At 40.0% G+C, this 19148-nt stretch overlaps 2 protein-coding genes and 1 non-coding gene across 4 annotated transcripts in view; 2 read left to right on the top strand and 1 right to left on the bottom strand.

Annotated features, from left to right (window-relative positions):
- The window catches only part of METTL3 (methyltransferase 3, N6-adenosine-methyltransferase complex catalytic subunit), a 17687-nt gene extending 15153 nt beyond the window's left edge, over nucleotides 1–2534 (top strand). The window contains exons 6-11 of one of the 2 annotated variants that reach the window (XM_016199611.2): nucleotides 175–362; nucleotides 742–780; nucleotides 956–1064; nucleotides 1176–1241; nucleotides 1411–1523; nucleotides 2303–2534. In XM_016199611.2, the coding sequence (XP_016055097.1) occupies nucleotides 175–362; nucleotides 742–780; nucleotides 956–1064; nucleotides 1176–1241; nucleotides 1411–1523; nucleotides 2303–2414 (627 nt within the window). In that variant the 3' untranslated portion in view covers nucleotides 2415–2534. The remainder of the gene's footprint in view (nucleotides 1–174; nucleotides 363–741; nucleotides 781–955; nucleotides 1065–1175; nucleotides 1242–1410; nucleotides 1524–2302) is intronic. The other variant, XM_016199612.2, reaches the window with a different exon arrangement.
- TOX4 (TOX high mobility group box family member 4) lies at nucleotides 1625–19148 on the bottom strand. Its single transcript, XM_087822761.1, has 9 exons — nucleotides 19086–19148; nucleotides 18807–18875; nucleotides 10324–10566; nucleotides 9254–9514; nucleotides 8682–8912; nucleotides 7604–7684; nucleotides 6290–7033; nucleotides 4477–4640; nucleotides 1625–3768 (listed from the first exon to the last, which is right to left on the bottom strand). The coding sequence occupies exons 1-9, from the start codon at nucleotides 19089–19091 to the stop codon at nucleotides 3708–3710; spliced, it is 1860 nt and encodes a 619-aa protein (XP_087678887.1). The 5' UTR covers nucleotides 19092–19148; the 3' UTR covers nucleotides 1625–3707.
- Nucleotides 11230–11336, top strand: LOC148094182 (U6 spliceosomal RNA). Its single transcript, XR_015716302.1, has one exon. It is a non-coding gene; the product is annotated as a U6 spliceosomal RNA (small nuclear RNA).

Genomic DNA, 19148 nt, shown 5'->3' with positions numbered 1-19148 from the left:
GGCACCCATTCATGTAGGAAAGCAGGGCATAAATAGTAATCTGTCTTGCTGATTGGGAATGGAGAGGGATAGATATGCTTAAAAGGGAATAGGAAAATCAAATGGAAAAGAGGGACTGGGGCCATGAATCTAAGAGTGGAGGAAGGGAAGATGACCAAATACCACCTCATGCAGTGGATCTGTTGTGATATCCGCTACCTGGACGTCAGTATCTTGGGCAAGTTTGCAGTTGTGATGGCTGACCCACCCTGGGATATTCACATGGAGCTGCCCTATGGGACCCTGACAGATGATGAAATGCGCAGGCTCAACATACCAGTACTGCAGGATGATGGCTTTCTCTTCCTCTGGGTCACAGGCAGGTAATAATGCAGTTCAAAGATAAGCAGTTATGGGCAGATATAGTACAGAGTGAGTACTGGGTGGGGATAAAATCCTGCGTTTTCCTAGGTGTGCTATTAAATATATGATTAAGTCAGCCTTTTTTTCCTACTGAGACCTAATGCCTATTTATAACAAATTATACCTTGAGTTCTATTTAACTCTACATTTGTTCCTTGTGAAAGGTAAGGCCATTGAGAATAGACACTGTTTTATTTTTACATTCTTAAGTCCATCCTGTTGCCCTCCTGGTGTCTTGCATGTGAATGTTCACTGAATGTCTACTGAAAACAACACATATCTTGAAGGGAAAGAAAATAGCGGCATGGAAGTAGCTCTTTAACCCTTCTTTCTTTCTAGGGCCATGGAGTTGGGCAGAGAATGTCTGAATCTCTGGGGGTAAGTAGCAATCATTGAGTTGCTTTCTTTTGAGGGAAATACATAATTGCTATAGTTGAGATACACTTACTTCTCCCAGAGTATTCCCTGTGATTCCTTGCCTCTGTAGATGATACTGCTGCTAAACTGTGAAAAGTCTGATTAAAGCTCTAGTTCTCTTTCTTATGCTCCACAGTTATGAACGGGTAGATGAAATTATCTGGGTGAAGACAAATCAACTGCAACGCATCATTCGGACAGGCCGGACAGGTCACTGGTTGAACCATGGGAAGGAACACTGCTTGGTGAGCAGCAGTGGGGCTCCATTCATTAGGTGGAGCAAAAAGAGGAATTGATTTATTGAGAAAAAGTTCAAATGCTGGGTTTCATAAGGTAATGTTTTCTGTGGTGAGCAGGTTGGTGTCAAAGGAAATCCCCAAGGCTTCAACCAGGGTCTGGATTGTGATGTGATCGTAGCTGAGGTATGTGCATCCCAGGCATCCAGAGCTTTCACATTTATTGGTATTAGTTACTGAGGTCACAGGGGTATTCTTGTCCCAAGTTCTTTCATTTGGATTGTAAACATAAGTGGAAAGGGCTAGAATTGCAATCTTGGGTAACTTAAAAGTAGCTAGACCCTTTATTTCCTAGGTTCGTTCTACCAGTCATAAACCAGATGAAATCTATGGCATGATTGAGAGGCTATCCCCTGGCACTCGCAAGATTGAATTATTTGGACGACCTCACAATGTGCAACCCAACTGGTAAGGTGACCAGAGAACATGCTAGCACCCAAGGGCAGAAGTGTTTATAGTCAAGCACAGAAGTTAGTAGAGCTTCATTCACATCATATTCCAGTATGCTGTAAATAGGCTTCAGAGGATTCATAAGCCACCAATCTTATATTTTAGACTGTTTTATGGGATTGTGCAACATTCGTTGGAATCCTCACAGGTTTTAGGATTCAAACCACTGTTCTATAGATTCCTCTCTTACAACCTAAAGATATTCCGCAGTTATTCTATGGATGTTTTGAATCTGTCCCCTGGTGGTTACTAAGAATCTTACCTGTCAACAATTTCAACATCTTTCATCCTGTTAGTAGAACTTTAAAAGACATGCTGCTAAATTTTTTTTAATTGAATTTATTTGGGTGACATTGTTTCACAAAACCATACAGGTTTTAAGTAAATTCAATTAAAAATAAATTTTACAAAAAAGTAAATAAAAGACATGCTGCTAGCATTTTACTTATCCAAGGAATACTCACTGGCAGCAACAACTTTGTGAAGTAGGCCTGGTTAGCTGTCAGTTATTAAACTTTAACACAGGTCCTCCTTGTTTTAACACCAGAATCTGTGCCCAATTCCTAACCAGCCATGCTACCATATACTATTCTAATTTAAGGTCTTTTAAAAAGAATTGGCATGAGTATTCAGTGAGATGGTAAGCAGTCTTAATAAAAGGTATTAATATTTTAACAATATTAAGCCTTTTAATCCCAGGAATTTTGGTTTGCCCCATCTTTTTCCTCTTGCTTCAGGATCACCCTCGGAAACCAACTGGATGGGATCCACCTACTAGACCCAGATGTGGTTGCCCGGTTCAAGCAAAGGTATCCAGATGGTATCATCTCTAAACCTAAAAATCTATAGAAGCACTTCCTCACAGAACTAAGCATCCATAGCTATGGCTCTGCAGGCTGCATCTATAGAGTAATATTTGTACAGTAGTTCTTTTCCTTATTTAAATAAAAGTTTGTATTGTAGTTGGGATTTTGAGGTCAAATTTTGATTTTGCCACAACAGTGTGTGATCTCATGTAACTCATCTCTGTTTGATTCCTGATATGTAAACTGGAAATATTACCTACCTCACTGGGTTGTTGTAAGGGTTCAAACTAAATGAATGCATGGAAAGCTTAATTAAAGTGTTGATTATACAGTATAGGATGAAAGTGACTGGCAGTTAGTACTATGTGAACATGATTAAAGAAAGGGGGTCTCTGGGACAGCATTCTCAAGGTAAGATTCTTAAGGTTATCACTAGGACTATCATGGTCTAAATATTTGCTTATTCTGTTACAACTATATGGCTTTGATAGTCTGTTTTTCTTTGGCTTATTTTCAAGAAAAGTGAAATAAGTACATCTTAGATTAAATTTAAGTAAGTGCCTACGGTGTGCAGAGAATTAGCTTATATATATTATGTAAGTGAAAACACCTCTGGCCTATCTTTTAAAAGATAGCTCATCAAACATAAGTGAATACAACTTTAGACTTTGGTGAAACCTTATATTAAGGATGTAGAATTCTGCCTTTTACACTCAAAAACTGTGATTACTGTGGTAAGGAAAGACAATGACTACAGAAATAATATTTGTGAAGAATAAACAAGAAACTCCTAGGTGATGTTATTTTTCTTACAGCCCAGTGTGCCTACTGTATTGAGAAAACCTTTGTTCTCAAAGCAGTGTACAGATGTGATAGTACTAGTTCTCTGCTTAAGAGGTATCCTGTAATTCAACCGTTTATCCCCTTTAAAATGGATGCACACAGTGGTAGGCTCAAAGCTGATGTGTACTCTGATAATTTTAATAATCTTTTAGGCAAGTCCTATGACAATTATACCAACAAGTTTCCTCAAACAGTGCCCCCCTCCCACCACCCTTATGTTCTGTTTGTCCATATTCCCTTCACCCTTTCCTCTGCTATTATCACTGGCATCTCTGCTTGTACTTCAAAGTGAAAAGCAACCCAGATTACAGCAAACTCAATGGCCCTGCTCCATAGCCTGGCCCCTTGCTGAAGAGAGAAAAGGGGAGAAGCATGAAGGGACCACTGTGGGCTGAGATCAGGCACTATAAGAAGCCCAGCTTGAGTTTTAAAAGCAGGGTCTTGGACGTGTTCCTGGCAGATAAATCTTCAATGGCTTGGAGAATAGGAAGGACTATTTTACAAACACCACTGTGTTCGAATTTCTAGAGGCTAACCAGGCCAAGAAGACATCCCTAAGAGATAAAAAGAAAAACACAAACAAAATTATAGTTTAGATGTATTCTTTTTTAACTTTGTCTTAAACAAATACGTTCTTAGTTAATTTCCTATAGCGTCAAGGTAAAATGGTATCACTCAGTAGGAATATTAGGGCAATGGGCCTAAAAGTCAGCAAGCAGTATAGGCAATCCTACTTTACTGAAGAGGATTTGAAATAGAATATACCAATGCCTTATTTCATGGATGTAGATAAATCTAAAGAAAATTTGGGGAGATGGACAAAATCTTTAGGACCCCCCAACTCCTGCCATATTTAGCACCTTATTGTGCTATTTATCACTTATCCATTCCTCCTCAAATTCTAATTCCCTGAGTGGTCTGATTTGTACTAAGGAGATAAGCGAAGCTAATATTCAGTCACTATCTGCTTAATGTGTTGTCATACATTTAAAGAGCATACATAATCATGGTACCTGAAAAGTGTGAACTACTAATTGTCATCTTTGTGTGGCAAAATGTAAGCTCTTTTTAAGTACGGGAACTTTTCTAATAGTCTCTATAATCATATACACACACACACACACACATATAGCAACCTACTCTACCTAAGGTAAGGTATACTGTACCTAAGGTACGGTAATCTGGTATGCTCAGGGTTACCATGTTTTCCAACAGTTAATTTTAGCAACACCTGAATTATAAGAAGAGAAAATGTAACTCACCTGCAGTGCTTCACCACACACTCATTGCTGCAGTACTCATTGTCCCAGTCCTTACTCGCAACTGGAGGGTTCTCACAACCGGACCTCACACACCGAGGCTGGGGTGAGATCGTCACTGGAGACCCACTCACCAATTCAACATCCATTTGAGAAGGAGACTCAACCTATGAGAGGAAGGGAGCACCGAAGATGAATTAGATTTGCTATTTACCTTGCCAGCCTACTAATCAAATTAACTCTGGGACCCAATGGAGCAACAGGTGTTAAAATCCCTCACATATGGAGGTAATGTTCCAAAAGAAGGTGAGTTCTTGCTCTCTCCCTTTTTATCCAGTTTTAGAACTTTGCCAAGCAGACTGACATGAAGATTCTTCCCATCAGGAGAATGCTGGCCATGTAGTCGACTCTTTAACAACTCAGATTTGAACTGGGTGGGTCCACTCAAGCATACACAGATTCACCTGCACAGTTCAAGGGTCACTTTTGATCCACGGTTAGGAATCCATGTATGTGAAGGGCCAGCTAGTAGTTTTACATGGGCACAGTGGGTCACTGTACCCTTTCATTTTAATCTTACCCATCACTGACTTTATTCCACACTTGAATAATATTCCTCTGAATATATCAAGTCAAAAGCAGAATGTGAATAGAGGTTCGGTTGCCTCAACTAAGATTGCGAGGGCTAAGAGAAGACAAAATGTGCCGTTAGAAAAAGTGAAAGAATTTGAAGATTCATAGTTTCCTCCTTGAAGGAGGATTATTTATTTTTCTTTAAAATTATTGCTTCGTCAGTTATGGAGCTAGTTTTAAAAGACCCATATTTTAAATGTTTTTCTTACTGATTTCCAAGAGAGGAAGGGATAGGGAGAGAGAGAAACATCAGTGATGAGAGTCACTGATCAGCTGCCTCCTGCATGCACCCTACTGGGGATTGAGCCCACAACCCGGGCATGTGTCTTGACCAGGAATCAAACCATGATCTCCTGGTTCGTGGGTCAGTGCTCAACCACTGAGCCATGCTCAATAAAATATGGGTAAGACCCATATTTTAAAATGACCACTGGTGGTCTAGCCAGTTTAGCTCAGTGGTTAGAGCATTGGCCCATGCCCTGAAGGGTCTTGAGTTTGATTTCAGTCAAGGACACGTATCTTGGTTGCAGGCTTGATCCCCAGCCTGGTCCAGGGTGTGTGTGGGAGGTAACCAACTGATGTGTCTCTTTCACATCAATGTGTCTCTCTCTCTCTCTATAAAGTAATGGAAAAAATATCCTCGGATGAGGATTTAAAAAAATAATAAAAAATAAAAAATAAAATGACCACTGGTCATGTATAAGTTAAAACTAGGGTAATGGGCATCTGTTTATGTCACTTTGTACTCACTGATATGAACCAATTGAATTTTTCCAGCTATATCCCCTATCCATCCCCCCACTAAAAACATCAAGCCAAGCAGTCCAGATACAGGAGAAATGGAAACAATTAAATCTCCAAAGCTTAGGATCCTTGGGTAGTTACCTCCAAAAAATAAGTCTGGGCTTAGGTTGTATCCTCTATAGTAGAACTACAATATTACTTCTGCTTAGTTAAGGAGTAGCCTGGGACAGGAGGCCCTCTTAATGCTTTTCACCAAGAACACTACAGAGTATCATGAGTAGGACAAGTCATAAGTCACAGGAACTGTCCTTTGCAGGATGTGTCATACCCCTGGTTGCTATGCATTAAGTGCTAGCAGCAGCCCCTACTTTTATTGGATCAAACAAAAATATTCATACATTTCCAAAGGTCTAGAGAAAAGACTTGAAAACAGGCTCACCTCAGGAACTACATCTGTGATCATCTCACAGATTGTATCAGGAGAGGTTTCTTCCACTGTATGGGCCTCAGGGCTGGTGTTCATAGGCTGTTCAGGACTACTTTCCACAACTGGTGGGACTAAGGTGGTCTGCATTTTCAGAGTGGGTCCAGGCACAATCTTGATCTGAAGAGGAGGTGGCTGTTGCTGTAAATTGATTCGAGCTTTCTGAGGTGGTGGCTGTTGCATGGCCTGGAGTGGGGGAGGCTGCTGCAGAATGGTCACTTGCTGTTGAGTAGGGGGCTGAGGCATCTGTTGCAATGGAGGGGGTTGTAGTCGGGGTGGAGGCAGTTGCATAGAAGCAGCAGCAGCTGCTGCTGCCTGCAACACTGACCGAGTGACAATCTGGGCTTGTTGACTGGGCTGGATAGTAGCTGTGCTGGTTTGGCCAAGTTGGATCCCCCGGGAGGTCACCACCGTGGCTGGGATAACAGTAACCATCCCTCCTTGAGACATGGTAATAGATGAGGGCAACATCTGTTTGGTAATAATTAACTTGGTGATATTAGGCTGACCCCCAGCCCCAGAAGACGCCTGGTTTGCCACATAGGATGAAAGAGTGGAGTTAACAACAATGGAAGGGGACAGGGCAGGGGGCTCTGTTGAAGCTGGTGCTGGAGATGCTGGATCAACGGTAGCCACAGGAGGTGGAGAAGGAGTCTGTGATGGTGGCACTGGATCTAGCTCCACTGTTTCCACAGTGGCCTAAAAGAAGACCAGAAAAAAAAGTCATTGGGAAATTTACTCTCTTCCTGGGACAATTCACTTTAATCACCTCCCCAAAAAAGTTACATCATAGATTGGAAAAAAGAAAGGAAAACAGCAGCTGTGGGTGCTACCCTGGCTAAACAATGAAAATAAACTCAGAAAGACTGTTTGGTAAGGTTCATGATAGAAACAACAGGAAACCATTTTATATATTTCTAAGCTTTTAATGCTACATAGTATTAAGAGGTTGGTGGTATTCTTATAACCGCTAATAAACAGCTCGAAAAAATCTTATTAAATATGGTTTCACTGATTTCAGAGAGAGAGAAGGAGGGAGAGGGAGAGAGAGAAATCGATGAGAGAGACATTGATTGGCTGTCTCTTGCATGCACCCTACTGGGGATCAAGCCCACATCCCCGGCATGTGCCCAACCTGTGACCTCCATGCTCAACATCCCTGGCATGTGCCCAACCTGCGACCTCCATGCCCAATAACTGAGTCACACCGGATGGGGTTGAAAAAGTCTTTTTATTGGTTTAAATACCCACCTGCCTTAACCCTCTTACCTGACACTCTTGATTGTCTTTATAAGCAGCCAGAGCTTTCAGATACTCTTTCTTGGCAGCCTCAGTTTTCCTCTTATATACCTGCAGGAAAGAGATACTATTTAATAAGTCCCCATACTCCCAGAAAAAACTGATAATTCTATTATTCATCAATGAATGACAATCTCGGTATGAATACTGACAACTCCTTTTAGTGAATACACTTGTGAAAGCTAGTAATCAAGACAGCCTCCATGTGAGACTTTCCAGTGACCAAGCATCTGAAAGCCAGCCAATCAACAAGAATCTTGCTGATTCTAGATTTCTAAAGTTAACACCAACCCATGCCCACTTCTATTAGCAAAACGAATTCTGATCCCAAAACTATTTCATATCAGTAGTCTGCTCAGCCTGGGATTGTGCCTAACTAGTATACTCTCCCTTAAGGAATGTGTTAAATTGTTTGCAATGATAGTCACAACAACTCTTTCCATCTTGTATACCTCTTCCACCAACAGCTAAAACCTATTTCCCCTTTGAATCTGGGCTAGCTCAGAATTACTTTAACCATTAAAATGTGGCTGAAGTGACACAAAAAGACCATGGGGCATGTTTTTGTCCTCTTGGAACAGTGGTCTAAGTTTGCCATACTATATATAGAAGCCAGTCTAGCCTATGTGGAGGATGGGAGCCATGTGAAAGAGAACCAAGGCATCTCAGCCAACAGGTAGCACCAACTGCCAGACATGGGAGCAAAGTTACCCTGGCCAGCCATACAGCCATCATTTGACTACAACCACAGGAATGAGCCCAGGCAAGAACACTAGGAAAACCACCCTACCAGTTTAAAAGATCATGAGAAATAATAAATTGCCATTGTTTTAAGCCATTAAATTTGTGGTGCTTTGTTGAGTAAGTAACAGATAACCGATACAAGTTACTTATAATAAATAAATACACCTTTTTCAAGTTATTAAGTAGCAGATTCACGTTGACACAAGACCTGGATAGTGTATGATAATTATAGCCATTTCAATTCTATCTTTTATTATATAATATCAAAAAAAAATTTTTTTTGAAATCCAGATTATTTCCTCACCTGTTTTTGCTCCTCTCCAAGACTGTCCCACATGGAGGCCACAATTTTTGAAACCTCCCCAAAAGTGGCATTGGGATTCTGTCCTTTGATGGCAGCCTGTGTATCACGAAAGAATAAAGCATATGCTGAAACTGGTTTCTGAGGTTCATTAGGATCTTTCTTTTTTCTCTTCTTTGGGGTCTTCTGCTTTTTCCCTGCTTCCACCACAACTGTCTTCTGGCTGGGAAGTTGCTGTAGGGGAGAAAAAAGGATTACAAGAAGGAAAAGGGAAGTATACCTGGAGAACTGTAAGAAAAGGACTTTTATATAAGGGAAATAGCTACATGGATGGAATTTTCAGAAATGCTAAAATCAGAGGCAATAAGATTAAGAAATTAGTAAAGTATGTAAGGACCAATAAGAATAGAGATTGGGAAGAGCTTTATAAACTATAAATAGAGAGGTAGGACCCCATACCCAGAAAAAAGCAGAGGAGATGGCAGAACAGGAGTAAAGATACTGAGTAGCTCTGTATGCCAAGAGTTTTATCCCAGAATATCATGGCAGATTTGACTTGGCAGGGAATGCCTCACCCTCCGGAAATCCTCAACACCATCCTCATGAAGTGAACTAGTAGGTGAAGGGGTGGTTGAAAGACGATCCTCAGGTGACTGGGCAGGTGGCAGGATGGTGCCACCCCCTAAGCTCAAACCAAGTTGAGAACTCAGTTCTGACTGATCAATGGTGGTCAACTGGCTATGCCCCATCAAGCCAGACGTCATGTCTGTCATTGGTACATCAATTGTAACAGGTGGGTTGGCGCTATACTGAGTTCCTATAGAATGGTCCAAGTCCTGAGAGAAGCAGAAGGGCTAATTAAACACTAAATATAAAGAACACCAGTCTTCCCCCCCCCAACCCTGAGTTCAGGACAGTTTATAAACCCACTACTCATCTACACTGTATTTCTGTTTAAACTCTAAACAAATAATTTTTCTACATGTAAAACATTAAGCTTTTTAATGAAGTACAGAAATTAGTAAAGTCACTTCTTCGTGCTCAAAGGCCTATTCCAAAGCAACAAAAAATAACCAGAGAAGTCTTAATTTTGAAAAGTTAAAAGAGCAAATAAATGATTTGGTAATCTAGAGGTACTGATGAAACAAGGGGTAAAGAAAAACTTCCTGTATCCTGCTAAAATAATGGCTTTCAAAGTTGCAATCAGAGAAAATAAGGCCAAAGTTTGATATTTTGTATCAAATATAATGTGGATATGTGCTACTACTGAGATGGCTGGAAGCCCAATATACTGATTTATAACACATACTAACCCCCAGTTAATACATTTCCTTTGAATAAATCTCTCAATGTGCCAGCTATCACACTCAAATTTGAATCCTAGGATGTGAAGGCCAAAATCACAATAAATCATTCAATTCAGGGTTAACAATGGACATTACAATTTTAAACCATTTTTCAAGTAAAATTGATTCAGATGATAAATTTCATTCATTCAAGGGAAATTAAGTCTTTGCCGGAGTCTTCATCCATAACAGTAAGAAAATGTAATACCCAAGTGTAGTAGGGAACAGAGAATCACTTTTGTCTTCCCTAACACCATGCCCATGAGCTTGGGTAACCCTGAAAATGTCTTGCCCCTTACCATGGTTAAGCCCCCACTCAGGAGCCCCCCGCCCTGCTCCATCAAGCCATGGGTCATGCCCACAGGCATGTCCAATGTCTGGACCCCATATTGGGCTGAAAAGCTGCCATCCTGAGAGGAGGACGGGTCTGCCAGGTCATCAAAGTGGCCAACCACATCTGAGACAGCCAGTGAGGGATCAGAATCCAAGGAGATGGGTGGGATTTCAAATTCCTCATCACCCAGGCTTGGTGTATGGAATGTCTATAGGGGGAAAAAGAGGAAAAATAATTAGTGGAAACAGGAGAAACTGCATACTGCTAAGTGAAGAACATGCCTGGGTACTGGAGATTCTCAGTGTACCTCTTTCCAGCCTGGATCTTATTGTTATCAATTTCTTAGGACCTATTTAATTTTACAAATACACGTCTCTTCTTTCTCATATCCTTGGTCATATGGCACATACAGGATGCTAACATCAATCACAGTTTTCTTTTGTCTCTTTTCTACTTTTACCATCTCAGCTGTCCTAAAATATTATGCCTATTATTCTAACGAATGATTCTTTCAGCACCATTAGTAAGAACTGAGACTTTATAACATGTTTAGCTACAATATTTAAAGTCTCTATAAAGATTCTAATAGCAGCTACTTCATGATTACTACACCTGAGCTGTTAGACCACAGACGTTCACTGTAAACCAGACAATTATACTTTGTTTTAGGTTCCTTTGAGGCTTATCCTATCCTGGGTACCTTATCTCCTTCTAAAATGTATGCGCTTAAGAGTTTCCTACCTCTTTTCCATTTTAGAAATCATGATAATAAGATTCCCATCTATACAGAATATTCGAAAAATCCAACAATGCCAAAATAAGGATAATAGTGAGGAGAAAAACATAAGAGCTACAGTCAAAAGGCAAGCTGGTGCTCATTTCAGCAGCACATATACTAAAAGTGGAATGATACAGAGAAGATTAGCATGGCCCCTGCACAAGGATGAGAGACAAGTTCATAAAGTGGCCCCTGCACAAGGATGAGAGACAAGTTCATAAAGTATTTTTTTAAAGATTTTTTTTTTTATTTGTAGAGAGGAAGGGAGAGGGAGAAAGAGAAACAGTGATGTGAGAAACAGCCATTGGCTCCCTCCTGCACACCCCCCTACTGGGGATGAAGCCCACAACCGGGGTATGTGCCCTGACTGGGAATTGAACTGGCAACCTTTTGGTGCATGGGACTATATACCCAACCAACTGGGCCACACTGGCCAGGGTGAGGTCCATATTTTTTTTTAAATGGCAACCTGGTTTTCTAAAAGTTCCTGTACATATTCCTGGTCTTGCTCTGACTAACCCTTTCTGTAAGTGAGGAATGAAAAGATTACTCCAGCCCAGCTGGGCATGGCTCAGCGATTGAGCGTTGACCTAGGATCCAGGAGATCGAGGTTCGATTCCCAGTTGGAGCATATGCCCAGGTTGCGGGCTGCAGCCAATCAATGACTCTCTCATCATTGATGTTTCTGTCTCTCTCTCCCCCTTTCTCTCTGAAATCAATAAAGATATATTTAACAACAACAACAAAAAGACTGCTCTGATGCAGTAATATTAAAAAGATTACTCCAGCTGGCTAAAGACTCAATCCTTTCCTCTGAGTACAACTACAAAAAAAAATACACTCTTTCTATTCTGAATGAGTCCACCATTGATGGAGCTAACAGACCAATTGCTGACATAAGATACATTAAATGCTATGGTTCCTTTTTGACACTAAAAAACTAAAATGACATCTGCAGCAATAGAGCATTTAGGGGCAAAAGTAGTTTTGTGAGTATGCAAAACAATTTATTCTTGTATTATGTTATTATTGTATTATTTTCCACATGAACTGTAAACCTACATTTGCCCAACCCTGTAAATAATATCAAGAGACACTGGTGTCAAGAGGTCTTTAAGTCCCAGCTCTGCCACTTACTATATGACCCTAAATGAGTTCTCCCATCTATAAAATGGGAGTTGTAATGGTGATCATCTTATACGGTTTTTATGAGGCTTAATGGGGTTTAGTACACACAAGCTTATCCCATTGCTTGATATGTGTGTGTGTGTGTGTGTATATATATATGTAATAATTGCTTAATAACACTGATCATTATTAATGATAATAATATCTGAATTATTAATTTGCCACCTGCCCCAACCAATTATCATAGGCAGTTGAAATTCTGGAAACTTTAATTCTATCAACCTGTTTTATGGCATAATAGTAAATGTCAATTGATTCAGATTAAATCCAATAGACACCCATATTTTTTTCATGATTAAACAATGCATTCTAAGAGGTCCTCTCAAGGTTTTTCTAGACCCAGAAAGGGTCTAATATTATCATTTTTGTTTTAATGAAGACATTATGCTAAAAGAATATTGCCAGCTAGTAGAAACTAGGGAGAAAAAGGTCTGTTTCTGAAATGCCCAATCTCTCTGAATTACACTGACAAACAGAAATGTTTCCTAGAAGACAACTCTCTCCAAGAACTGACCTTTTGCCCAGCTGGCATGGCTCAGCAGTTGAGCATGGACCTAGGATCCAGGAGATCAAGGTTCGATTCCCGGTCAGGGCACATGCCCAGGTTGCGGTCTCAATCCCCAGCAGGGAGTGTGCAGGAGACAGCTGATCAATGACTCTCTCATCACTGATGTTTCAATCTCTCCCTCTCTCCCTCTCCCTTCCTCTCTCTGAAATCAATGGAAAAAAAATTTTTTTTTAAAAGAACTTTTCTTAGTACACAACTCACAATTTTTGTTATTGTGTGAAAGTTCTTTAGGTCTGTGACACTAAATTTTTTTTTACCACCATTAAAAAAAATTAATTGATTTTAGAAGGAGAGGAGGAGAGACAGAAAGAAACATCAATCTGTTGTTCCACTTATTTATGCTTTCATTGGTTGCTTCTTGTATGTGCCCTGACTGAGGACCAAACCTGCAAACTTGTTGCATCAGGACAACATTCTAACCAACTGAGCTATCCAGCTAGGGCTTACATGACACTGAAATTTCAGTTTAGATTCATGTGAGCACTTTTCAGGAAGTGGGTACAAAGATTTTTTTTTTACCATATTCTCAGGCAAACAAGCTACAGGGACAGGAAAAAGAATTGGGAAACATTTATTGTACTAGATCAATCGTTATATAATAGTGGTTTTAATTTTTTTTTTTAAGATACTGATTGCTTTGGCAAAGTAAAAGATGCCTATCCACAACAAAAGATGCTTACCATACAAATAAAAAAGTAACTTGGCTGAGATATGAAAATGATACTATTTGTTCATGAGAACTGAAAAAGAAAACAAATTCATATCCAAAACAAGAGATCAGTGTTCTACAAAGGACTAGCCCTCACAAACCATCTGGAGTGCTCTCCTGCAGTACACTAAAAAATGGGACATTCAGAAATTCTACTGTATCAAATTAACAAGGCATTCTATGTATCATCTCCTGAAAACACCTTTGTTAGTCATTATCCATGGCTTTAAAGGTAAGGGTTTTTTTTTTGAGGGGGGGGTTGTTTGTTTTTCTTCCTTTAAGTATGCAGAGTAAAATAATGGCAATGATTAAGAGGGTTGCTGGCCTGCATGGCTCAGCAGCTGAGCATCAGCCTAGGATCCAGGAGATTGTGGTTCAACTCCTGGTCAGGACACATGCCCGGTTGCAGGCTCGATTCCCAGTAGAAGGCATGCAGGAGGCAGCCGATCAATGTCTGCTCTCCCACTGATGACTCTCTCTCTCCCTTCCTCTCTCTCTCTAAAATCAGTTTGAAAAAACCTGATACAGTAATGAAATTTTTAACTATTCAGGCTGAAATCATTAGCAGGCTCTAATATTATACTTTTTCTAATTAAGCATAGGTATATATTTATGACATTATTTTCCCAAAGTGCTCAAAGCACAATATTGTTATATAAGAGCCAACCTGAATGAAACAGGTTAAACTTCCTTTAGATTACAGAGCTTTCCTATTTCAAGCAATGTTATAACAAATGCTAAGCTTGCCTCTCTGGACACTTACTCTTTAAAATATTATTATTTACTGCCCAGCCAGGCGTGGCTCAGTGGTTGAGCATCGACCTAGGATCCAGGCGATTGGGGTTCAATTCCTGGTCAGGGCACATGCCCAGGTGTGGGCTCGATCAATGACTCTCTCATCATTCATGTTTCTGTTTCTCTCTCCCCATCTCCTTTCCTCTCTCTGAAATCAATAAAGATATATTTTTTAAAAATAAAAACAATAAAATATTTACTTTACTGAGGTATAATTTATGTACACAAATTTTAACTATATATAGCTCAATGAATTTTTTACATATTTAACATCCAATTAACCACCACTCAGATCAAAGATACAAAACATTTCTATCACTCCAAAAGATTTCCTCATGCTCCTTTCCAGTCAATGCTCCCTCCCTTACACAACAGATATCACTATTCTGATTTCTATCGCTATAGTTTAATATTGTATATTCTCCATTTTCATTAAAAAATAAACTCATACAGTGTCTACTCTTACGTCTGGCTTGTTACTCAACAATATATTTTTGAAATTATTCAAGTTGCATTTATTAGTAGTTCATTCCTTTTTTATTGCTGTATAGTATTCCTTTTACTAAATATACCAGTTTATAGACACTTGGGTTGTCTCCAGTGTTTAGCTACTATGAGAACGTACGTTTTTGGTGAATATACGCACTCATTTCTCTCATGTATGTATCAAAGAGTGGAATTACTAGGTCACAGGGTAGATATATGTTTTTCCTTAGTAGATAATGCCAGTTTTCCAAAGTGGTTGAATCAATTTACACTCTCACCAGCAATGATTAAGAGTTATCTACATCCTTGTCAGCTCTTGGAATTGTCAGTCTTTTTAATTTTAACCATCCTAGTGGGTGTGCAATGGTATCTCCTTATGATTTTAATTGATATTTCTCAGATGAGTGATGACCCTTTTTCATATACCTAATGGCAATTTGGGTACGCTTTTTGGTGAACTATGTGTTCAAATCTTTTGTCCATATAGACTTACTGGGGTGACCATAGCTTTTCCTAAGTTATAAAAATGTGTAATCACTATGCTGTACACCTGAAACTAATATAATATTGTACATCAACTTTAAAAAAAAAAAAGGAACAGAGATAGGATTTGAACAGAAGTCTCTCCATTATCATGCACTGCCTCCTATCATGACATATTTGCAAAGAATTCAGCACCAATAAAGTACTCAATAAAATTCCTTGTCCAGGTAGCTCAGCTGGTCAGAGCATTGTCCTCATATGCCAAGGTTGCAGGTTCGATCCCCGGTCAGGGCACATAGAAGCAGCAAACAATGAATGAAATAATGGGTGGAAAAACAAATTGATTTCTCTCTCTTTCCCTCTCTGTACCCCTTTTCCCCCTCTCTCTAAAATCAATTAAAAATTTTTTTTAAAAACATGTCTTTATTGATTTCAGGGAGAGGGAGAGGGAGGGGGAGGGGGAGAGGGGGGAGAGGGGGAGAGGGAGAGGGAGAGGGAGAGAAACATCAATGATGAAAGAGTCATTGATTGGCTGCTGCCCACAACCCGGGCATGTGCCCTGGCTGGGAATTGAACCCCGATCTCCTGGATCCTAGGTTGACGCTCAACCGCTGAGCCATGCCCAGCTGGGCTAACCTTTTTTAAAAATAGTATTTAAAGAAAAAAAGAAAGTACTCAATAGATAAGTCCCTGATATTAATAATTTTTAAAAAATCCTTTGCCCGTTTTTAAATTGGGTTATTTCTTTTACTTTGTAAAAGTATCTGATATATTCTGGGTATGTCAAGATATATGTATTAAAATATCTTCTCAGTCTGTGGAATGCCTATTTAATTTCTTAATGATGTGTTTTGATGAAGACCAATGTCAATGAAGTCCAATATTTCAAATTTTTTTTGTGGACATCTTTTTCTTGCAAAGAAACTAAAAATTACTCTTCTAAAAGAAAAAAAATTTTAATTACCTTTACTAGTTCTAAGTGGTTCCCAGTAAGACCAGATATAACAAAAACTACAAACTAATTAAAATAAAGCTTAAAAAAAAACACGCAGGGGAAAGGAAGGTGAAGGGGCAATGAGGAGAACTGTTAACAATAACGGAGTCCTGGGCTAAAAGAAGCCATTGTAATTTAGTTATCAGCTTCTTGGCAAAGTACTTTTGTTTTTTTATAGATGTTCAAAGAATTTTCTTACAATCCATTGTGTTTCTGTGATGTCAGTTGTTATTGCACCGCTTCCACTTGATTTTATTTATTTGGGTCCTCTCTGTCTCTTGATCAGTCTGGCTACAGGTTCATCAATCTTATCTTTTCAAAGAACCAACTGTTGGTTTCACTGATCTTTTGTATTGTTTTTTTAGTCTCTATGCCATTTATTTCCCCTCTGATCTTTACTGTTTCCTTCCTTTTACTTACTCTGGGCTTTTGTTGTTGTTCTCTTTCTAATTCTTTTAGTTGTAGGATTAGTTTATTAGACATTTTTCTTGTTTTTTTGAGGAAGGCCTGTAATGCTATTAACTTCCCTCTCAGAACTGCTTTTCCTGTGTCCCATAGATTTTTGGGTTGTGGTGTGTTCATTTTGGTTTGTTTCCAGGAAGTTTTGTGTTTTTTAATCCTCACTTAAGGATATTTTTTCCATTGCTTTTCAAAAAGAGTGAGGGGGAGGGGGAGCCAGAGAGAAAGAAACATCGACATGAGAGAGACACATGATTGGTTGCCTCCCACAACCACCCTGACGAGGAGCAGGGATTGAGCCTGCAACCAAGGTACATGCCCTTGGCTAGAATTGAACCCAGGAACCTTCAGTCCCCAGGCTGACACTCTAGCCACTGAGCCAAATGAGCTAGGGCTCCTGGAAGTTTATTTCTGCCTTGATCTTACTGGCAATCCATTCATTGTTTAATAACAAGCTATTTAGTCTCCATGCGTTTGAATGTTTTTTTAATTGTAGTTGATTTCTAGCTTCATGCCATTGTGATCCAAGAAGATGCTTGATATGATTTCAATTTTCTTGAATTTGTTAAGGCTTATTTTGTGTCCTAACATGTCGCCTATCTTTGAGAATGATCCCTGTGAGTACTTTTGGTTTTTTTAAATGTCTTAAAGTCATAAAAGCGAAAACAAAGGACAGACTCAAACCTGGAAAGTTTCTAGATATGGACAATGTGAAATTTACCAGAGTCAAAATAAATTTAAATGTGGAGAAACTGGCAATGATGCACTTTCATGTGGATGAGGCCAATATGAGATTTATAACACTCGAAAGAATGAAATTAATCACAGAGATATTACTTAGGAGAAACTGGCAATGCGACCGCAAAGCATCAAACAGATTTTAGTTTTATATCGTTTCTAAATTTAGTGCTCATTTGATTCACACTTTCCCCTGCTTTGGAAAAGAGTAAATAATAACATTAACAAAGAAGTTAAAAACTAGCAAGTGCCCCATGTCAATCTAATTCTCATCCATGATAACATTAAGATTTACAATAGGATAAGCCTATTCAATAGCAATTGAGAATTCTTGGTACCAAAAAAACTGATGAAAATGGCTCACACCGCTTTTTTTGGGGGGGGGGGGGGTGTAAAATTCTCAAAAGACAGTAGAAAGCTCAAGACTTCACTGTTTCTCAAAGACCAGGAAATTTATTCATGTCTGTTCCATCTTTCTCTTTTGCCTTACTGAAGTGACACATATCTATATTATGACAATATTTCAACCAAAACTTTTCCATGACTACTAAAAGACCTCACCATAACCAATACTTCTACTTCTCGACATAACAAGAAACTATTATTACAGCCATCTGACAGCTGGAGAAACTGTGACATACAAAGGTGAAGTAACCTGAGTCACTGGCAAACAGAAACACGTTTCACTCAACTCCTTTCATGTTTTCTGGTAACTACTTCCTTTCATCCTGTCACTAGCAAAACAAGCTAACACCATGCGTGTAAACATAACTATTAACTTTTCTATTTTATATCAATGAGTAGGAAATTTAAATCAAACAAAAACCCCTTCAACAGAGTTCGTGTCAAGAAAGAACCCATGCCCACAGCTAACCTCTTCTCGGTAAACAACTTCCCTCACGCCAATATTTTTAGCTGAAATATTCTCTTTCCTTTGCGATCCCCCCCAAGATTTTCGCAGTTATTTCTCCCCAACTAAAGGAGACAATTTCGATGTCTTCCAATCCAGAATCACTCTGTAATAGGTTAGCTCTTTCCAGCGTCCTGTTTTTCTGATGACAGCAGCTTCCCGAGCCTCCCCTTAGTTCTCACAGGCTCTAGAAGCAGCTGCCACTATTCTCTCAATACCAACAGCGGCCTCAGGTTCCCAGCCCCGGGTCCCTGGGGTCCTCTCCTCCCCACCCCCCGACCCCACCGCCGCCCCACGCCCCACCCCACCCCTCCCCCCAGCATCGGTAGCTCAAGCTCACCTCGGCCCCTGACAGGAAGGGGTGCGAGGGCCCTGTGATCGTCAGGTAATTGTCATTTCCTCCGGGAAACTGGAAACCAAAAGAAAGCCGCGGGGATAAGTTAGGGGGAAAAGAGAGTTAGCATGGAGCGACGGATTCTGACCCCGACATTCAGACAACGCTCCCCAAACCCCGCTCTCTCCGCAGCCCCGTCAACAGCCCTCCGCCCGGCTTCCCGCCTCTACTTCAACCCGGTCAGCCGCGCTCTCTCGCCAGCCTTCCTAGCGCTCAAGTTCCTACCTCCATCTTCACACAACGGTTACCCCCGTCTCAGTCCCCACATCGCTCCCACCGCCCCCACGG

Source organism: Miniopterus natalensis, chromosome 1 (assembly GCF_054644295.1).
Source record: "Miniopterus natalensis isolate mMinNat1 chromosome 1, mMinNat1.hap1, whole genome shotgun sequence".
NCBI classification, from domain to species: Eukaryota; Metazoa; Chordata; class Mammalia; order Chiroptera; family Miniopteridae; genus Miniopterus; species Miniopterus natalensis.
Note: the sequence above shows the minus strand (reverse complement) of the source record. Positions and strands in the feature narration are given on the sequence as shown.

Excerpts from the sequence above, each read along its gene's own strand:
- TOX4 (XM_087822761.1), bottom strand. Across the intron at positions 7,685-8,681 it reads TTGGAGAGGAGCAAAAACAG|GTATATAAGAGGAAAACTGA; the intron begins GTGAGGAAATAA and ends TCTTTCCTGCAG. Across the intron at positions 7,034-7,603 it reads AAGACAATCAAGAGTGTCAG|GCCACTGTGGAAACAGTGGA; the intron begins GTAAGAGGGTTA and ends GTCTTCTTTTAG.